We start from the raw sequence: 20,722 nt of genomic DNA, 5'->3' as shown, positions 1-20,722 counted from the left end.
TTTAAAATTATGGCAAAGAGTTCCGAAAACTACTTTCAATATTCATAATAAAAAGCCGATTTTATTTTATGGGCTTCCCACCCAGTCCGCAACCCACATACCAAAAGCCAATGGCACACTTTCAGTTTTAGTATAGGCAACACAAAATATACCATTTTGCGAACGTGGAAGTTTTCTTGACTGTTTCTTATTACGTGTGAATGCACAAGAGGTCGCCCCCATTAGAAGAGCGAGTCATTTTTTAACATTCAAATAAGTGCAAATATTACGAATTCTACAGTGAATTGCTTGGCGAATGGTAATGAATGCGAATTTATTATAATAAAACATGGAAATTGTTCATGTGGTTTAGTTTGATTTTCTGCAGATTTAAAAATAATCCGAAAATTTTCGTTTTGATCTATTTACGTAACCATCAGTTGTCGTTTGTTGAACGAGTTTTTATTTAGGTTGCTCCAAGATAATATTTACAGCCTGATAATTATTACCAAACTTACCCAAAGATCTAATTTAAACAAAGCAAAGAGCGCGTAACAAGGCTTAGCAAAAAAGAAATGGACCATGATGTGTATAACTGAATAAAACACCCGAGGGCGTGTTTAGCATTGAACCACTATTTTTTCATCTTAATTTCAAAATTGTTAATTTGAACGTTTATAAATTGTTTCGAATTCTTATTATTTACAAAGCGAGAACACTCACAAATCTTGTTTATTCAAGGTTGAAATTTAAATTTAGAGAAATTTATAATTTCAAATGTGACATTGAAAGCTTTTTTGATAGGTATTATGAAAGGAAAAACAGCAGTTGTTACTTAAATAAATATTAAACATTTCCTGTGTAAAAAATTCGAGAACGCATTGTTAAAGTTTGAATTCGTTTCATTATTTTTAAAAATGGCGTAAGTAACGTAAAACATCCACAGAGATAAAATACTTGGAGTATGCTGACACCAAAACACACTGTAACCTTCATTATTATGAGGTAATAGTAATACAATAACACATTATCTATTCGGCTCCCATTTTCTGCTACAATTTCGCATTAGGCGGCAACAGCTCAAAAGACTCGAATATTCAAATTATTGCTAATAAATATTTAAATAAAAGAGAATGCTGACAAGATTCAGTAAAAATAACTTGAACTTTTTTGAACGGAATCCAAACATGGCTCAAGGTTCTTTCTAAACAAAAGTGTAAACTAAACATTCACTTACTACCTTGATGAAATTATATGTAGTTTAAAAGACAGCGTATTAGATGTTTTGCTCTTTTATTCAATATTTGCTTTGACGATTACCGCGCACTTATCTTTCCAGCATTCTACATTTCGCAGGCCTTAATCACTTTAATAATTAGCCGACAATTGCTCCCAGCAATTAATTAAGCCTCTAAAAAAGAACGAAAATTGTTTCAGATTCACACTTCTATACCGTGCATTACGTACATCACACAATATAAAAAGGAAGTTGATGTGGGCTAAAAAAACATTTACACTAAATGTGAATTGGATTACGGTGCTAAGCTAAATAGGTGTTGTTTGAGCAGGATAAAACTAATTCAATGAAAATCTCACTTTAATTACACATTTAGTAAACATATTTACTTACACAGAATTATTTTATTAGTCACGTAATACTAAATAACAAATAACATGCAACTGTGTGCAAGTTGCCCGCCAGTGTAATCACTAATCACGCTAAAATTAATATAACACAAAAACGGCGAACGCTTCTCGATTTTTTAAACAATCTAGAACGTCTATTAGAGTAATGCAATTTCCCACAACCTTCACAGAAATACAAATTTGAGTTTTTTGTTAGTGTTCGAGTCAGTCAAATATTAATTAATTTTCGCTTCGCTTTGTCCAAACTGGAATGAATAAGCGAAAGGTCTCGGGAAGAAATGGATGAGTCGCTGCCAATCCTAGTCGGCAGTGTAACTAATTTGTATGTTAAACTTCACCTTATTTAAATTTAAAACGGGTATATAATAAAGATTACATAATTACTACAGATACTTAACAGCATTTCAGAGAAAGTGAACAATTATTGTACTAAAACTGAAAACTGGCGAATTTGCCGATTTTTTCGGCGTGGTGCGGAGGTGAGAAAGTTTGGTGAAATAAATTATGACATAATTATAAAATTTGGTTTAATTTTTTAGCTCGCTTTACTCTGTATGAACGCATACATAATACCTGTTCACAGATACTTTCACCCAAACCAAAGACGTTACAGTATTATATAACAGGTGTGTGTACAGCGAGAAAATAGTTTTGATCTCGTAGGTAGTTAATTTCGAAAAACCCCACTGCCTTTTTTTGGAGATGGCACCTGCGGTGCCATTTTGAAAAAACAGTCCCATCGATTCGATTTTCCAAGTGATATAACAGACAATTAAGTGGAATTGTTGCGACAAGGTCGCAGCACAAATTGTTGTTCGGACATTATTATAATGTTGCTTGGTGATTATAATTATGATTTTTACCTGAGAGGATCAAGTAAGTACAAAGTGATTTGAGGCGAGGAGAGCGGATGTTCAAAGTTTCAAGGATGCTTTGATCCTGCAGTCTCGGCTCGACTTAGCGCGGCTCTAACAATTACCAACCATGTGACTATCGACCCATATCCAATTATGTAAAACCTCCAAGTTTACGTTAATGGTCCTTAAATTTTTTAATAGGGACATTGGTGTCTGGCCGACTAATTGTCCCTAAAGATGTTGCGTTGCGCTGTTTTTGATGTTGTTTGTAGCCGTGTCAGTTCAACCAAGACCACTTTCACTTCCCTACAAAGCGGAGACCTTGAAGGTTTAAACAGGTAAAATCAGTCTCGAGGACAGCCGACCAACTACACAAAAAGATTCATTACTTAATAACGCCAAACTCACATGAACGCGATTTGGGGTTGTACCGGTGGCTATTACCTATTATTCTAAGTGGGAATGCGAATGAATATATTAGGCCAGAGTGGTTGGCAATTAGCTGTGTGGATGAGACTGGTTTACGGCTTGTGGCCATTATTCATTGCGATGATGCGATGTGTCATAAAGTCTTTGGAGGTCGAATTCTACATTTAAGGTCCAGTTTCAGACAGACATTACGCGATAGTGAAAGTGCTACGCTATGCCTACTTTCCCTCGCTCACATAACGTAATACTAACATAACAATAGATGCCTATTACAGGAATGCCTGGCGCTTGAATTCGGTGGCATTTTCGGGCAGAGACTGGCACAAGGGGTGGAGTGAGTGGGACAAAGCAGGCTGGTTTGGCCGGGTCCGGGAGCGCCTCCAGTGGCTGAAAATTGGGCAAAAGAGGAAAAAAAGCATAGGTCTTTCTATTTCTAGCGGCTGCTATTTCATCGATATTATACAACCGTTCCCCCCCTCGGCTCTCGGCCGTCGGTATTGTGAAAGTCCGGTTGTGGCCCCTGTTTGGGCCCCGCTCGCGACGAGTCTCCTTGGGAAGCCGGTGAAAGCAATTGAAACGGTCTCTGCAACAGTCGAAGTGACGAATGCAGAATTACACCATCCGCTCGAGCGGCGTACTATCCGTCCCTAAACGAAAATAGCCTCTATGGCGAAACTTCGTGTCACTTTGCCAAAGATTCGAAATAGTCCGGGAGAGCAAAAATGCGCTAAATTGCGCGCAGCCGCAAGTGGCGTCTCCAGCTTTCGACCTTGAAAATGAGAAAGAGAAGTTCCAAGTGAGCTAGCAATAGGAAAAAACTCGCGATGTAGTGGGGAGGCAAGAGAAAAGAGGGGAAAGTAAAGGGAGAAATTAAGAGTTAGTAGTATTACGTTCGAACCCAACCCGTGAGCAAAGCCGATGGTTCTGAATATTTCGCAGCAAAGCGCAACTTTTGAGGGTGGCAGTGGTCGCAAGCGTCGCGCCGACACCGCCGAAACCGTTTTAGGGCTTGAGGAAACTTGCTTCAATAAGCACCGTTGTGTTGTGGTGTTGTGAAGGCTCGTGTTCGTTCACTTTTACTTTCATTTGTGGCGCAACACAGTGTTTGAGAGTCGTGTCCCAAAAATATAATTCACTCAACGCGAAGGCTGGCGACCGATCAAACACGGTTTTATGTGCTTGAACGTTCGAATTATGGTGCGGTGTGATTATTGCACATCTTCTGGTGCTCGCGACTGCCCTACGGCGACCACAGTCGCGAGTGCCCTTTAGGACTATTTATTCTCTGGGTAAGTGCCGTTTCTCGCACTCGGCCCTATTGCACCAAAATAGGGGAAATCCTCACGCGCAACCTGTTGCTGCTACTCCATACGCTGACTTCGACACATACACGCGCATTGTTTCAGCGCGCCTCGTGCTGTTTTCCAGCAAACGAATAAAACGATAACTACTTTCAATTTTCGAATTATGCAATGCACTTTTCTATTCATTTCAATTACACCATAGATTTCATTGCCGCTTCACCGCAACTCACAAATTCACACCAAATCGCACCACATTTCTAAGGCCCTTAGAAAATTGCGATACTTAAACCCACCCATGATTATTGTGCTAGACGTAGAAAGGCGAACACCCAGTTTCACGACGACAAAGTGTTAAAACAATTGAGACGTTCATCTCAAAATCAGCGGCATCTTCTCAAGTTTTTTCAGATTGATTATTATTCGTGCTAATTCGGCAAAAAAATGCTTTAATTATTGATTGCCGCGCGCGTTACCATTAAGATAATATGAATATTCTCAAAACTTAATTTTTAGAAATGCCAAGTGGATAACAATCGCAAAGTACTATGAAAATATTTTTCATTTTGCGCAACCCTTCATCGTAAATTTTTTCAGACTTGGTCAGAAAAAAATTCATTTTCAAAATGTGATCGCATTATTTGCATTTTTATTCCGTTTAGCTATTCTATTTCTATTCCAAGTCGTCGCGAATCGAGTTTAAAAAAATGGGCCCATGAGGGTAGGCCTTCGAGGGTCAGGTGGCAGACTCAGGCATTTTATTTACACAAGTAATTTTTACGTAAATAATTCAAGGAAACGGGAGTTGATGGTGCGAGAGTTTTTCTCGGGTGGATAAATTGTTGAAAGTGTGATCAAAGCGCGCCTGTGGATAGAACAAACGAACACCTGTAGTTAGGCGTGCCCTCGCAAATTGAATAAAGTCCGCGTCTGCAGATTAAGAATGTTGTTTACCTTTCGCGTAATTTTTGAGCGATCGGCTGAAATTCTAATCTGATTTTAGGTTGTCCTTGACAAAATTACTAAATTCGCCATGTACTCTGAGGAACAGGATTCCCACGGCTTATTAACCTTGCATTATGGCAAACATCATGCAACTATAGTCGACGAAATTAAAACTTGTTTTGCCTCTGAGAACTTTGCCGATATGACATTCGTATGTGACGATAAAACAACTTTAAGCGCTCATAAATTAATAATGGCGGCAGCGAGTCCTTTAGTGCGACGCATTCTTGGAGAGAGCGCCCATGCTCACGGGCCCAGCGTTGTGCTCATCCCAGGAATAAAAAGCTGCCACCTCCGGCACTTGCTCGACTTTTTGTACAACGGGCAAGCTTGCGTTAAGGTAACTGATGATACGAGAAAAAACGATTTTATTGTTCGATATTTCAGTCTAGCGAATTGGACAGCATTCAGGAGTTGTTCGAACTGTTGCAAATTAAATCGGACATGTGGCAGTCTTCGTCGACCGAAGAGGCCAAGTGTCAGTCCGAACACGGCAACAGTTACGACAATTCCGACTTGATGGTTGTAAAAAGAGAAACGGACGACGACGAAAAGGAAGAAGGCGAAATTAAAGACGACGACGATGACACTTTGGACGAAAACAATATTTCAGAAGAAGGCGGATCCTCGCCAAACCCAGTGAATCTATCTCTCAACACGAAAAACACCGACGAGGAAAAGGACATCGACGATGACAACAGCTCGGAGGTAAGTCATTGCCAGCGAAGCCACCACCGAGCGAATAGAGCATGGAACCACGCGTCTTGTGCCTAAACTATTACTTTCCGTCCCTTCTTCCGAAGCTTGATCTTTTTTCTGTTAATACAATATAAATGATTAAAATACATTCCTCAAAAATAATGAATTGACCGCAGGCGGTCCATAATCCACCCAAAACTTTGCAGCAAACTTTCTCTGTTTGTGAGTAATAGAGTTTCCATTCAAAAACTCGCGTAAGAATTTATCAATGAATTAACTTAGGGGATTCCAACAAAGTGAATAGTTTGGGCAAAGCGCTTGGTTCCGTGCCCAATTGACTTGGTGTGATTTCCCCAGCAGTTGGAAAAGAAAAATTCCGACGTGTTGAAAATCGGCCAGACGACTGTGAAAATCGCCCCGAAAGTGCACGAATTGTCGCAGTTCCACCACCACCGAATGAAACGCAAAAGTATGTACATTGAGCCGATCGATTTGAAGAACCAGGAAGAATTGAAGCCGCCGATCGGCGACCAGAAGCTGATCTCGTTGGTGCAAAGTCCCGACAATTACGTTGTGACTCCGCATCGCAAACGGCGTCCTGGTTTCCACAACTCCCCGGCTCAAAACCCCCCATTTGTGCCGTTTTCGCCGTCTTACATCGACGACGCCGTGCACCACCAGCACCACAGATACAAGAATTTGCCGCCTTTGATCGCAGCCCACCACCCGTTATCGCTGTCGGCGCCGCCGTTTCTGGTGGATAGGATCCACACTCCGACGCCGGGGCAACACTCCGACACCGTGGGCCCCCCGGACAACGTCGTGGTCAAGTACAGGCCGCCCAGCGCGGACCAGGGGGTGACGGAGGCGTACCAGAATTTTGAGCACACTTGGGGCGCCTGGTCGCTGTGCCAGACGCAAGTGAATCCGTCTTCGAGCAATGAGGATTCGAGGGATCCGCCGGCGTCTTTCTCAGTTAGTGGTGGTGGCGGTGGTGGGGGCAGTGGGGTTTCGAGTGCCGGGGGCGGTGATTCGGCGGAAAGTTCGTCGCATGCGTCTATCACCACGAAACAAGTGCTGCCCACGGTGCAAGTTCGGGAGTACCGGTGTGAGTACTGTGGCAAACAGTTTGGGATGTCCTGGAATTTGAAGACCCACTTGCGGGTGCACACCGGCGAAAAACCGTTCGCTTGTCGGTTGTGTGTCGCGATGTTCAAGCAGAAAGCACATTTATTGAAACATCTGTGTTCAGTGCATCGGAACGTTATATCGTCGAACGATGGCAATTCCGGACGTTTTAACTGTTGTTTCTGCCCCTTGTCGTTTGAGTCCCTACCCGAATTGATCAGGCATTTGTCAGGACCGCACAATAATTTACTTCTAAGTAAAAACATGCACGAGCTTAAATAACATTCCATGATTGCATGAGGTCGTATATTGTGGTTGTGGAACGACCGCATCAATTTCGATTCGTTGAATTGTGATATAATTAAATGAGATAATCCCAATAGTGCCTTTCCTATGAACATAATGCGTAACTGTTAGCTCGGCAACCCTCAGGGATGTAGTCTTTAGTTTTAGTCCTGGGAACGGGCACTAAAGCAAGGGGACCTGTCGTGCCTGGACTTGACCGACGCCTTCCTTCATTATTGTTATAGTTTATTAATTAGTAGAAACAATCTCAACCGTTCTTGTGTTCAATGATTATCGTACTTAGTGCTATGCGTGGTGTGTATGACAAATAATGATTGTGTACGTACTTTTTTCACAGAAAGCTAAACTCTATTGTTATATACATCACAAGTGGATGCATATTATACAGTAGGTACATTTACTAAAAATGCTGTTCTCTCCAAGCATTCGTCCAAAGCATTTATAGTTTATGTATAAGAAATTGTATAATTTTTCCCGATTTATAGTTTTTACTACAAAACTGAAATAGATAAACGTATATTTTTTATATACACACCAAAGAATTAAAAATTCACTTTAAGCGAATAAAACTATATATTTAAACTATCACCTCTTTAAAAAAGTGCTCTCGTTTTATATTCCGTGAATGGAACAAAGGCCATTAAAGTAGTTTTTGTAGAAAAGATCATCCGCAAAAATACTCAACTCGCCCGAAATTTACCAAATTCAAACGTGTTGGCTTACGACTTCATACAAAATGTGGTACAAACATGGTAAAGTAATAGTTGTGTTAATTTTGTACATAGTAGTTTGTAAATAATGTATTTACAAAATAAAATAGTCTTTTTCTAAAACTCGTTTGCATCCGTAGATTAGTAAAATTCAACCGATCGTCAGCAGTCTGCGTAACAGGTACGTATTAAAAATACATTTTTAATATCACTTTAAAGGCAAAAATAATTTAATTTGTGAATTCATAATCAAGGCTAAATAAAATATGTATCTCATTAAAATACAACAGTAATTAAAATGTGAATGTAGAAAACGCAACATTACATAATCGAACTTAATTATATATATTACTGGTTGCCTAAACCAGCATTTGGTCGTTTAAAGCTAATTTTTTATTATAAAAATTAACAAAACGTATAAAAAATGTTGTATGAAGGTTAGACGCTTTGCATCCTTACTTGACTAATAAAATAAGTCACTATTTCCTCCTTTTCTTTGTGCAAATGAGCCTGTCATGGTTTAATAATACGTTTATTTTTTATGTTCATAGCAACAATTTTCACTGTTGTATTAAAATGCTTGAATTTCCGGTTCCACTACAATGAAAATAGTTCGGCACTTTTATTTTTGTGGTTATATTTCTCATATTTTAAGTAAACCGAAATTTAATTGAAAAATTAACACCCAGTAGAGAATTTTAAATTCAAATGATCGCATGGTGGAAGGTAGAACAATCAGAGTTGCCAACGTGGTACAAAAAAATTTTCACCAATCTAAAAACAAACCAAAATTTTCCCTCACCCTAACCCTAAACAATAATATTAATAATGCCGAATGAAATCGCTAGTTTTTGAATTTAGTTTATTTGATGTGAGTTCAGAATTTGCTTAAATGCTGGAATAACTGATTGAAAAAAAGATTGAGGTTACGTCTGAACTTTCCAACCAATAAACCGAAATGAGTTCCGAACAGACGTCTCCTCCAAAAGCGGACGAAAAAAAGAAAAGTAAGTGAATTATGCCATTTTCTTAAACATTATACAGTTTTTTTGTAGTGGATCCGGGCTGGAATGACCCCCCAATGTTAAATTATAGTGCCACAAACCCTCCCCCAAAATCGCGTATTACTAACAAAAGAATTGCGTTTCCTATAAGTGGACCATCTAGTAGCGCTCCCCCAACCACTAGTCAATCGGCACCTCCGCCATGTCCTCCAAAAGATTAGCCGGTTATTGTATTTATTAAATTGTTTGATGACTTTTCTCGTTCCGTTACTTAACGTTTGTATGCTTGTGTAATGAGGTGATAGAAAATAAAACTATTTTGAGTAATAAGGTTTATTACTTTAACAACACATTATCCTAAGTGCATTTATTCTGTCAAAACGTTGTGCCCTTTTGATTCATTTTTACATGATATGCACACTCTTTGCCAAGTAAACTATAACAGCAAAGTAACTTAAGATAAAGGTTGCAATTCCTTGTATAAAATATAGAAAGACCCGTTAACAATAGATTTGATTATGGCCTTGAGAGAACAGTCAAATGATCACAAATGATTATGATAACATGCAACTGAATGTAAAGTTACACACGGTCCTAGAATGAATACAGTGTGTTATAATAACAAACTATAGCGTACTCTAGGATACAATATATTACCAACAGCGCAACCATTTTATTTACAACTGGATGTTAAGATCTCGATATTCGTGTAATGTGACCACATTCTAGGACACCTGTATAACAAATGTGGTTCTATTGTTATCAATTATAACTTTAAATATCACATAGACTTTAGAATTTTATTTTGAGAAGGTGCACTTGTGTAAAATGCTATTTATTTATCATTTTACAAAATCACAATTTAAAACTTTGTACTAGTTAAGAAGCACCGAAATGAAATAGTATCTAACTCATTGCACTACTTTATCATAGACGATTAAATTGTAAAAATGTAAAATGACTAGATTTATGTGCGCCGTGGCAATACTAATATTGCGATATTCTATAAAAGTTTAATCATACAATAACACTACGTCTGTTTGTCTTTTGATCCGGTGCATATTGTTCCAAGTCTTCGGGCTGTGTATTCAGTGCCGAGTAATCAACAGGAAACATTGCCGACGAGAGCGCATTCGGTGGAGCACCCAAAATATATTGTCCTGGTCCGTTTGGGTACCTCCCCAGCAAATAATTCGCAAAGCACAATCGATATGCTTTGTATATCAACGGGTGATCGCCGTTCTGCAAAAACACGTACAGAACCCAGCTGGAAAATGCCACTCGGGGCACGAAAGACGTAACATTTTTTAAACTTTTCATAGAGATAGAAAATTAACTCAACAATTTCAATGTGCAAATAAAACTGACGTTAATTAATTACTTTATTAATTTTAATTATAATGAAGGGTGGAAAAGTTCAAAAAAAAATCGCATGCACAGAGAAAAATGAATATCTATCATTCTGAGGAAAAAATAACTTACCGAAGTCATGGCCTGATAGGCTATATCTAAAATCTCCCCCACTTTCACTGTATCTAAGCCCAGAACAGAAGAATAAAACGCACTTAGCTCATCCCTTGTGATAATTCCCGACCCTTAAATGAAGGTTGTGGTGAAAAATTGACAAAATTAAGGTTACGTACCACACCGGTTGATAACTTGAAACAAAACTTTAACGAAAAACTGCAACCATATGGGAAAGTCACAGAGGTTTTTTGAGCCAAAAGTCAATTGTGACCATTTATGTAACCATCCATCTTTCGTTAAATACACTTCCCCGTTCAGGGTGAAGCCTAAACAAATCGCAATCAATACGAAATAAACACAATCGTTATTGTCCAGCTATTGATTGTGACGGACAATAACTTTAGTACAACGAACACCAAATAAAAAAAATCAATATAGTGCTCAACATCGAAAGTGCATTGCATTTACGTAAAAAGCGACCGTTTCTCACATAAAAAAACACAGATCTACTCTAGTTCAAAAATACTGTACCCAGTTTTTCGTCAGATATGTCACATAAAAAAGTTTCAATGAAACCACGCTCCACCTCTCGAAGAATATTAAATTCCGGAGAATTTATCGACCAGTCAGCAAAATGTCGCAATCTCTATACATCCAAGAAAGCATGCAAAAATTTTCGGTAATAATAATAAATCGATTTACCACAAGTTGCGGTGCATGCATGTGGTCAAGTTATTTATATTTGGAAAATGGATTTTTTATCAGGGATCAATGAGTATTTTTAGATAATCGTAACATCAATAAATTTTTTGAGTCAGGGTACTGCAAAAACGCTACGGAAAAAGCACAACACATTTAAAGCACATATATAGAGTATTTTTCGGTAATACTGATAAAAATAATAAATCAATTTTTTATGAGAGACAAAACAAAAGTGCGTGACTAACGGTAGTGAGCCATTAGCGGCACGTAATTCATCTCATCACTGGGAAAAATAAATTATGTAAAAATACTCATTAGAGTGGTCTTTATCGAAAACACGTCGAATTAGTTACCTCAATTAGGGTCTCAAAATCTTGCTCACTGATTAAATTGTCTTGGTCATGGTCGAGCAAACAAGAGAAGAAATGTGAAAACTTATTGTTCTGTGTTGGTGTTAATTGGCAATTTTCCTTGTTGTCGGCTTCCGACTCTATGCTAAACCTGTCGACCCAAGTGGCTGCAAAATTGCGAGATATTTGGGGAAGCGCAACTAATTAAAAACCCACTCCAGACGTGGACGCTCCAGCCGCTGTCGCTGTGCTCGTCCTTCTCCACATTCTCGTCGTTCTTCCCCTTTTCGGTCTCAATCTCCGGCAAAGTCCTCCAGCGCTTTAACAAATCTTTCGTCTTGTCTTTAGTTCTGTCACATGCCTGTCTCCAATTCGCTATAAATTTATGAGGCACTTTTAACGAAGCATCAGTGTTTTTTTGATTGTCATGTTCGTGGTTTTCCTCTTTGAAATGTATTTTTTCGTTTTTGACCGAACCACTAGTGCTGCTCTTATCTAGGCTTTTTGTACTTTTGAGACTTGTCTGAGACGTACCTAAGTCTTTGATGTGGTCTTTGTTACATTTGCCGTCTTCGAGCGAGTTCTCCATCGTAAAGTGCACACTTTCCGCTACGAATTCAAATTACGCACACCACACATAATAGCCCCTAATTTTATGCACCATAACCTAAAAGCCATAACAAAAAATCCATCGATGACGTAAGTGTTACGTAAGCGCCGGCGGCGCCATCTGGCGGACACGCCGAGCTGACGATCACAACATAACCACGAAAATAATAATGTTAAATTAATATTATTGTTATTATCAATGACGTTTTAATTGTTACACACGGAAATAAATATCTCGCTGACAGTAATGGTAAGTGATTCCGACTGTAGCCGCTAATTTATTAACAAGCACTTTTTGTGTTGTTTTGTTCAGTTGGGATGAATCAAAGCAAAATGCAATTTGTGGCTCATCATCGCACTATTAAATTAGAGTGACTTGCCACATTTATCAGTGATAATAATAACTACAAGTATTTTTTAAAAATTACTTATGTAATAGTTGTTAGTGGGTCAAAATGAACTCCAAGGCAGTTGCAGCGATTGCAACCACACTTTTGGGCTGTGGTTTGAATAATGTTTTTCTGGAATACATAATAAAGTAAGTAACGGTGTGCTTTTACGAATGTGCGCTACTGAATTTTAGGCAAGACCCGGGGTGTGGCCACCTCATCACCTTTGCCCAGTTTTTATTTATTTCCATTCATGGGTTTGTTATGACTTCGAAGTTTGGAACGGTCACTCCGAAAATTCCCTTCCAAACTTACTTAATCCTAGTTGTTCTGTTTTTCCTGACGAGTGTTATAAACAACTGGGCCTTTAATTTCAATATTCCGGTGCCGCTACATATGATTTTTAGGGCCGTAAGTGTCGGTACTTTTGTTTGAAATTTTTTGATTGTTTGATGTTTTAGGGCTCACTTATTGCAAACATGATTATGGGAATCTTAATATTGAAAAAGAGATATACTCTTGAGAAGTACGTATCTGTTGCTATGATCACTCTTGGGATTATTATTTGTACGCTGATGTCTAGTGGTAATAAGAAAGTTGAGGTACGTGACGAAGTTTAAGATTTGGTTGACTCTTGACCAATCAATTTATAGGCTTGTGTTGACTGTGATATTCAAGTGGAGAAGAAAGAGGCCGATGACCACTTTTTCTGGTGGATTATAGGAATTGCGTTACTGACTGGAGCCCTCTTATTGTCGGCCCGTATGGGGATTTATCAGGAGTCAATTTATAAACATTATGGGAAGCATCCTCAGGAAGCCCTATATTATACTGTAAAAACCAATTTAAAATTTTTACTGAAGTAACGATTTTTTGTAGCACTTGTATTCCCTCCCAGGATTTTTGATCTACTCCCCCAGTATTTGGCAACATATGCAGATTGCGTCCCAGTCAGAACCGTACGAAATCCCCATTGTGAACACCATAGTTCCCATGTTATGGTTGTGGATTGTTTTGAATGTTGTTACGCAGTATTTATGTATCAGTTCGGTGTATGTTTTAACGACTGAGTGCACTTCGTTGACTGTTACTTTAGTGATTACTTTGAGGAAGTTCCTTTCTTTGATATTTTCAATTGTTTATTTCCAAAATCCGTTCACTATCTACCACTGGTTTGGCACCGCTTTGGTCTTCTTTGGGACGCTGTTGTTTGCCGAAGTGTTCACTAAATTGAAACAGTCCAATGCCGAGCAAAAGGCAAGCAAGAGTGTGAAGAAAACTAGTTAAGTATTTTTGTTGTTTTTCCTAGTCGTGACAAAAACCAGTGTAGTTTAAAAGTTTATTAGAAAAGTTTGAACAATAAAAAAATAAAACAGTAACTCTGATAACACATTAACGAGTAGTAACCCCTTGGGGGCTAATGACAAATTTTTTCCTCCATTTCCCTGGTAATATCACTTCGGTCCAGAATTTGGTCAAGTTCTTGTTCTGTGTAGTGAAATCCGTTAGGATTTATTTTGGCAGTGGTTTCTTCCTCCTTCAATAGATCTCTTAATGATTTTATCTCCTCATCATTTAGCTGCTTGCCTTTAAATTGCCCTAAAATGGAAGTGTTAGGGAAAGTGATCTATGGAACTACATCGATTACCTTCTTTTATGACAACTTTTCCTAGTCTCTTTTTTACGTCCGCACGATTTAGGATAATTTCGTCGATTGTTCCCTTGGTGACCAAACTGTAGACCATCACAGGTTTGGTTTGACCGATCCTGTGACACCTGTCTTGGGCCTGTAGGTCGACCATGGGGTTCTAAGCCGACGAAAGAAACATTAACACACAAATTATATTAGTAAATAATAATAATAAAAAAACAAAAACAAATCTATAAACAGTAAAAAAGTTCTTACCCAATCCCTATCCATGAAAATGACAGTATCGGCGGATACTAGGTTCAAACCTAAACCGCCTGCCCTTGTAGAGAGTAAGAACACAAACACCGTATCATCCTTAAAGCTCTCAATACTTTCATTCCTTTGGTCAGTCTTGTACGCTCCATCAAGCCGCGTATATTTGTACCCCCGCATTATTAGTAGTTCTTCAACCATGTCCAACAGCATAGTCAAAGTGCTGAATAACAAAATCTTGTGATTCCCTGCTTTGAGTTTCGGCAATAAAGCGTCCAAAACTAAGAGTTTGCCGCTTAAAGCCACGAGATCTTCGCTGACATATAGCTCATGTGATGAGGTTTTGGGGACAATAGGCGTCCAAATTAAATACGGGTGGTTGACCGCCTTTTTCAGCATCATCATAGTGTTTGACATTGTTAATCTAACCATGTAAGGACGATCAGGAATCTTAACTGGCACGTGCGTATTGTACTGGTATAAACCGCTGACACTGTACATCTTTAGCTCCATTTGCGGTGTAAAAAAAACCGCATTGGAGAACTCGGAGATTTTCGGGAACGCGTAGGTTTTCACTTTGGCAGCACACCGTCTCTTCTCTCTGGGCGTCCCTGGGAGCTAAACATAAAATTCAGTTTGCTTTTTAATTCATGATTATTAACAATACCTCGTCCGTCAGTTTGGTGCTTTTGAGCATATTTAGCGCATCCGTGTCGTCGGCTAAAATAGCGCGATAGAGGTACTTTTGTACAGGTGTTAAAGGGCAGTAAATGATCATTTCTTTCTTTGGGACGATGTCATGCAGAACGAGCTTCTTCTCGCGTCGCAACATGAAGAGAGTCAAAACTTTGTGGATTTTCGAAATCATTTTGGTCTCAGCTTCGGTCTCTAGCAACTTTTTGGTGTCCCTGAGATCCTCGAGGTCGAAAAGTGTGGAAAAGTCCTCCATATTTTCGAACAGTTCGGGCATCAAGAAGCCGAATAAAGCCCACAGTTCGCCGATTTCGTTTTGTAGCGGGGTTCCAGTTAAGAGAAGTTTGTTTTTAGTTAGGAAACCGCGCAGTTCGAGAGACAGCTTCGAATTGGGGTTTTTGAGGCGCTGCCCCTCGTCGACGACAATGTACTGCCATTCGTAGTCCCGCAAATAACAGTTTGACTGAATGGGGGCTTGGTAGGTGCAGATAATGACGGGCTTAACCAGTTTACCGTCCAGTTCGTATTTTTTGTTTATGAATCGGGTTTGTTCCGTTTTGGTCCAGTTAAACTCAAACGTGGTGCATGGTATTTTCGGAGCGAATTTCTTAAATTCAGAGACCCAGTTTCCAAGGGTTGAAAGCGGGACAACAATTAGGAACGGCCCAGGTATTTTACGTTCGTACAAATAGCAAAACAGAGCGATGACTTGGATGGTTTTACCGAGGCCCATGTCATCGCCCAAGATACCATTGATGGAGTTTTCAAAAAGGGTAGATAACCAGACGACCCCATCAACTTGATAGGGGCGTAAAGTCCCCTGGAAATATTTCAGAGCGTTGGGATTACACTTATTTGAAGCCGCGTTAACTCTTGAACCAGATTCTCGACTAGTCCTGTAATATTTACATGAAAACGGAGAAAGTAAAAATATTAGCTCACCTCTGGCTGCCCTTGTCAATTTTCTGTAAGTAAGTCTTCGAAATGTCAACAAAAAGTTGCAAATACTGTTTCAGTTTAAGACGTCTATCTTTTTGCTGCTCAGCATTTAGTATAATTCTTTTGTTTTTGCTTATTGAAATCGCCGAGCAATGCTCATCTACTATATCACATTCTTCATCGATATTTTCCTCGGGGACCGTTTCTTTTAGTTTTTTCTTCCGGTGAAAATCATCCAAAGAGGCGACCCGTTTTTTCTGCTGATTGATGGGGTTGTTCTCCGAATCAGAGTCAAAGGAGAAATCAGGTGCATCATGACTAGTAATAGTGGCTTCGGGGGTCTTTTGCCCCCTTCTTGAACGTTTTCTGGTTGTGGAAATATGAGCTACGCGACTCATGTTAACTGATTGTTATGACGAACGCAAACACTAAACACTGATTGTTATGACGAACGCAAACACTAAACACTTAACACTTAACGAGAACTACGAAACACAATTAAAAGTGCAATAGGTTTAAAAGAAAATCAAGCAATAAATCCGGTGAACAACCACTTCTTTTACTCATACTAATAACCGGCACACTTGCATGGCGGAGCAACTGCTTTCCCGCTAAAAGTTAGTGCGATCGGTGCCAACTGCACGAACTTAAAACCCAGAATTTTTAATTTTGGCGCATTTTACTAATTTTTGGGTACTCTTGACAATAATATTGAATAAATAAAAAATGCGGCATCAAAGTGTGCTTGAAGAACCTCTTCTTCAGTAGATCATGTAATTCCTGATTACCATAATGTATAGTTTCCAAAAAAAAAATTGATTATGAAACGTTCTTGAGTAGAACTCGGAGAAATTTTGAGACTTTTAGCTTAATAATTCAAAGCGCATTCCTGTTTTTTTTAGGTTTGCACGTAAATGTTATCTCATCAGTGGTGAAAAAGCTTTTTATTCGGCGAGGAAGGTTGTAATAATTTTAATAACGAGCGAAAACCTGTCAAATAATTTATTTAATTCGGCAAACACAAATAAACATTCATAGTTATAGACACAGCAATTAACAAAGTGAAGGTCTAAGTCTAGTAATACTTAACAAAAATGTACAATAACATTAAAAAATGACTAGTTAAGTAGTTAGGTGAATACGTCTTTTATGTTTTGGAACTGTCGCACAGCGAGATCGACTGGTAGATCAAACTTGTAACCAGTTAAAGAATCTAAACTTTTCAGACTGTCTTGAAACCCTGAAAAACAGCACTCAAAACAAGCAATCAAAAAATGAACAACACTTGCCAGTTTTTGCAACGTAGCTCCACGGGAAATAGTGCAACTTAACAATTTGACTACACTGAAAAATTAGGCTCAACCAAGAGACCAGCTTATTCGAGCTGAAACAGCGCAATTAATTGGGGCCAAACCCAAGTCAAGTGTTACTTTAGCGCCGCGCAGATGAACGCCTTGAAGTGTGAATCGTAACTCCTCTTATACGGCGTATGAGTCGAGATGATATTCCCGATCGTACAAAGCATATTGTGTTTATTGCTAGTGGGCGAAGCCCCAGCAATATCCAAATTGAAGCTTTGCGACAACTTCCGGGCTGGGGTCGAATTGAACTTTTCGCCGTTTTTCAAATGGTAATACTCGAGGATAATCTCCCAGGCGTGTATGTGAGCACTCGAGGCCGAATTCCGCCGCGGAAAACACCCGATAAAAGGGACCAGACTCGAACTATTTACAAACGAAGTCGCCCCGTGTTGCATCAAATCCCGTATGCTCGTGGCTAGGTATTTCCGCACAGCGGTCGTCAACTGACTGTTGTACGCCACCGACTCGGGGTCACTACTGTAGTCAATCTGCTCCTCGTTCAACAGCTCGCGGATGCGGAAAATCGCCATCTCGAGCTTCGCCCTCAAGTCGCTAAAATAATTCATTACAACTGGAAAAGAACACGCAAGAAACCGACCCCCAGTGATTGATTTTCATGCTATTTTTGAGATCGTTTTTCCTGAAAGAGTGCGCCCCGCAGCCCAGCTGCAGCACGGCGAACATTTGCAGTAACGTGGCAGTTCGTTGGATTAACCCTATGGTGTCCGATTTGAACGGCTTTTTCAGCGAGTGATAAGCGCATCCGCATGAGCACTTATCGTGTTTCGTGTCACTTTGCAAATAGTTTATGAAGCGCTCCAGATCGGCCACTTGCGTCTTCAACTGGGCCACTAGGTGCTCCTTCACCCGGAGCGGGCTTATAAGCTGGTCCAGCGCGATGTTGATTTGCTGCTTAACGTCGGCCGAAGTCATCTGAAAATTTGGTTAAGCCGGGCGTTTTAACCGACTGGTCTAAACCTGGTGGTAGTTCCGCTCGTCGATTTCGAGGTTCATTCGCGTTTTCAGTTCGTTTAGAATGACTCTTTGGCGCTCGAGGACAATGTCTTGGGGAACCCCGGCTTCTCCGTTCTCGAACGCGTATTGTTCTAGTTCCCTTAGCTGGGATTTCAGCCGATCGATTAATTCCTTTTGTTGCGAGCGCCGTAAACGCACGGCTTCGGCCAGACTGGCCTCGTCCATGCGCTCCTTGACTAGACTAATGTCGGGGATTCCCCGAAACGCAAACTCTTCTAAAGACTTAAGCAAGTCTTCTCTCTCCTCAAGGGGGGCATTTACGACTTGGCGGAGGCGGAACTGGACCTGTAAGCACGCCATTACCACAAGAACTCGGACAAGGGGGCTGTACCTGGGCAAAATGCGTGGTTAGTGCAAACAGCGACGAATTAAGCAACTCTTGTTCCTCCTCCAGGTTCCGCAATTTTTCATACGTTAGTCTGTTAGAAGCAAAATTAAATTCAGTCACAACGTTACGGACAACTTACTGGTTATCACAATAGTCAAGTTCGAGTTTATCGCCGCATTCTTGGTCGTTGGGAGCACCAAGGGGGTCCCAGCGTTCGCCGGTTGGCTCCTCCAAGTATGCCTCAGGTCTTGGCCCGTCCATAATATTTACTTTAATACATTACGCATATGTTCGGAGCCGCTTCTTACAATTTGGGGTTATTTAACTGTGTCATGGCGATATTACAAAAACCATGCCACTAAACCCATTAAAATATCTGTTATGATAACAACATACCCGTAATTATCGTTAAATCACAACCAACATTTCCGCAATGACAGCTGTCATTACGACAATTGACGTCATCAGCGCCGGGACGCAAACGCATTTTTCCTCTGACGTCACGCGCCTTTTTGGTTGTCTAACCCACAGGCGGGATTGTGATTGTGATAATGATAAACCACATATTTCACAGTAAAAGATAAATGAAACCCACCCTTTTCGACAAGAAGTGTTAGATAACACCGTTTATTTGATCAAATGGTTTTGCCACCCCTTCATTATCAAATAGGATGGGTTTGCTAGTAACTGAGTTGGCTGTGGTAGAAATCCTTGAAAGTGCGGCTAATGTTACAGACTGTTGTTGGGTTGAAAACCGTTTGAAAAATACGTTAGAATTGGGTGTAGAGTGTTTGAGTCAAATTGCTCATTAACGAACTTGTTAAATTTCGTTAAACCATCGTTTAACGGATAAATCCCGCCTCGTTGGCCAATCGCAGTGGCGGCGGTTGGCACCACTGTAAGTCGGCCTAGTGGTTCCAAGGAAGAGAACGAACCGAAACAGCAGAAAGAACAGCAGAATGGAGTTTGACAAGGTTTTGTAAAAAGTGTAACGTAACAAGTTTTAAATAATTAAGTCAATAGCACGTGCAAACACTACGCTGAGGTGCGAAGTCAAGAAGAATCTATTTTGTGAAGTGTCACAGGTTTCGGAATAAAGTCATGAACAGTGTCTACTATTACAACATAACCAAACTTTGGTCTTCAGCTTCATTATTATTCCTGTTTAACAAGTGATTCACAAGTACAGGTGATTCGTAATTTTGATATGTTCAGTGGAACGGAGATGCGAGGAAATCCTAGCGTCTTGAGGTGAGTTTGTTCAACTTTCGTGCAAGTGCTGGAAACTATTTTGAACTTAATTTTCGATTTTTATCGAGCGAATTTATGAATGTAGTATTAAAGGTCCCACGGTAGTAACGCCCCTTTTATTTACCTACGCGCGAGGAAGTTGTAAATTTTGAATATTGACATGCTGTCAAAATGTGGGGTCCCTTTTGTTTATTTACGTTGCCCTTGCGAAGTTTAGGCACTTTCTGGCGGTTTTGTGTCAATTAACCGTAAAATTATTTATTATAAGTTTAATTAAAAAATTGCTTGTTAGCGAGTTTCACATTTACTAATGGAATTGAATGAAACATGAGTAAACGTTCGATTTTGCGATTTAAAGAAACTAAAGCCGTTTACACTGTCATAAAATTTAATTAGCTCCGAGAACTCCTTGCAACTAAAAATCTATTACATCATTAATTTAATAAAGGTTCGGAATTAAGTAAAATAATTGTCATTGCTGGTGTGGTTAATGAACACTGTAAAGTTAAGTGAAAGGTGCGACATTCTGTTAATTATTAATTATTGTAATTTACAAATTGATTTTTTATTCGTTGGATGTTTTTGCCACGCGGTGTCTTCCAGACAGTAAATGGAAAAAAGGACAAAAGT

General features: G+C 39.6%; 5 protein-coding genes and 1 long non-coding RNA gene across 8 annotated transcripts; 3 read left to right on the top strand and 3 right to left on the bottom strand.

The window, feature by feature from the left end:
- Window positions 1-3,797: 3,797 nt before the first annotated feature.
- ken (ken and barbie) lies at window positions 3,798-8,184 on the top strand. 2 transcript variants are annotated; one of them, XM_008201613.3, is made up of 4 exons: window positions 3,798-4,201; window positions 5,217-5,558; window positions 5,606-5,926; window positions 6,278-8,184. In XM_008201613.3, the coding sequence occupies exons 2-4, from the start codon at window positions 5,247-5,249 to the stop codon at window positions 7,325-7,327; spliced, it is 1,683 nt and encodes a 560-aa protein (XP_008199835.1). In that variant the 5' UTR covers window positions 3,798-4,201; window positions 5,217-5,246; the 3' UTR covers window positions 7,328-8,184. The 2 variants fall into 2 exon arrangements, with proteins under 2 accessions (XP_008199835.1, XP_008199834.1); XM_008201612.3 differs by having other exon boundaries at window positions 3,799-4,201; window positions 6,275-8,184.
- Window positions 8,185-8,414: 230 nt separating this feature from the next.
- LOC135267248 (uncharacterized) lies at window positions 8,415-9,395 on the top strand. The gene is made up of 2 exons (XR_010335637.1): window positions 8,415-9,068; window positions 9,117-9,395. It is a non-coding gene; the product is annotated as an uncharacterized LOC135267248 (long non-coding RNA).
- LOC103314771 (uncharacterized) lies at window positions 9,383-12,258 on the bottom strand. 2 transcript variants are annotated; one of them, XM_015979346.2, is made up of 7 exons: window positions 12,119-12,258; window positions 11,801-11,959; window positions 11,588-11,751; window positions 11,064-11,178; window positions 10,709-10,858; window positions 10,548-10,660; window positions 9,383-10,307 (listed from the first exon to the last, which is right to left on the bottom strand). In XM_015979346.2, exons 1-7 carry the CDS (start codon window positions 12,171-12,173, stop codon window positions 10,083-10,085), a joined length of 981 nt encoding a protein of 326 aa, XP_015834832.1. In that variant the 5' UTR covers window positions 12,174-12,258; the 3' UTR covers window positions 9,383-10,082. The 2 variants fall into 2 exon arrangements, with proteins under 2 accessions (XP_015834832.1, XP_008199831.1); XM_008201609.3 differs by having other exon boundaries at window positions 11,801-12,173.
- Window positions 12,259-12,304: 46 nt separating this feature from the next.
- Window positions 12,305-13,961, top strand: LOC656222 (UDP-xylose and UDP-N-acetylglucosamine transporter). Its single transcript, XM_008201610.3, has 6 exons — window positions 12,305-12,443; window positions 12,507-12,731; window positions 12,777-12,993; window positions 13,044-13,184; window positions 13,236-13,415; window positions 13,462-13,961. Exons 2-6 carry the CDS (start codon window positions 12,649-12,651, stop codon window positions 13,867-13,869), a joined length of 1,029 nt encoding a protein of 342 aa, XP_008199832.1. The 5' UTR covers window positions 12,305-12,443; window positions 12,507-12,648; the 3' UTR covers window positions 13,870-13,961.
- Window positions 13,908-16,724, bottom strand: LOC103314770 (lymphoid-specific helicase-like). Its single transcript, XM_008201607.3, has 5 exons — window positions 16,121-16,724; window positions 15,153-16,074; window positions 14,489-15,103; window positions 14,231-14,390; window positions 13,908-14,181 (listed from the first exon to the last, which is right to left on the bottom strand). The coding sequence occupies exons 1-5, from the start codon at window positions 16,513-16,515 to the stop codon at window positions 14,000-14,002; spliced, it is 2,274 nt and encodes a 757-aa protein (XP_008199829.2). The 5' UTR covers window positions 16,516-16,724; the 3' UTR covers window positions 13,908-13,999.
- Window positions 16,725-17,104: 380 nt separating this feature from the next.
- Window positions 17,105-19,318, bottom strand: LOC656055 (RUN domain-containing protein 1). Its single transcript, XM_015979467.2, has 7 exons — window positions 18,981-19,318; window positions 18,845-18,932; window positions 18,457-18,798; window positions 18,077-18,411; window positions 17,548-18,030; window positions 17,407-17,501; window positions 17,105-17,357 (listed from the first exon to the last, which is right to left on the bottom strand). Exons 1-7 carry the CDS (start codon window positions 19,100-19,102, stop codon window positions 17,248-17,250), a joined length of 1,575 nt encoding a protein of 524 aa, XP_015834953.1. The 5' UTR covers window positions 19,103-19,318; the 3' UTR covers window positions 17,105-17,247.
- Between the last annotated feature and the right edge of the window lie 1,404 nt (window positions 19,319-20,722).

Source organism: Tribolium castaneum, chromosome 10 (genome assembly GCF_031307605.1).
Source record: "Tribolium castaneum strain GA2 chromosome 10, icTriCast1.1, whole genome shotgun sequence".
Classification (NCBI taxonomy): Eukaryota; Metazoa; Arthropoda; class Insecta; order Coleoptera; family Tenebrionidae; genus Tribolium; species Tribolium castaneum.
This window is presented reverse-complemented; position numbering and strand designations above follow the sequence as displayed.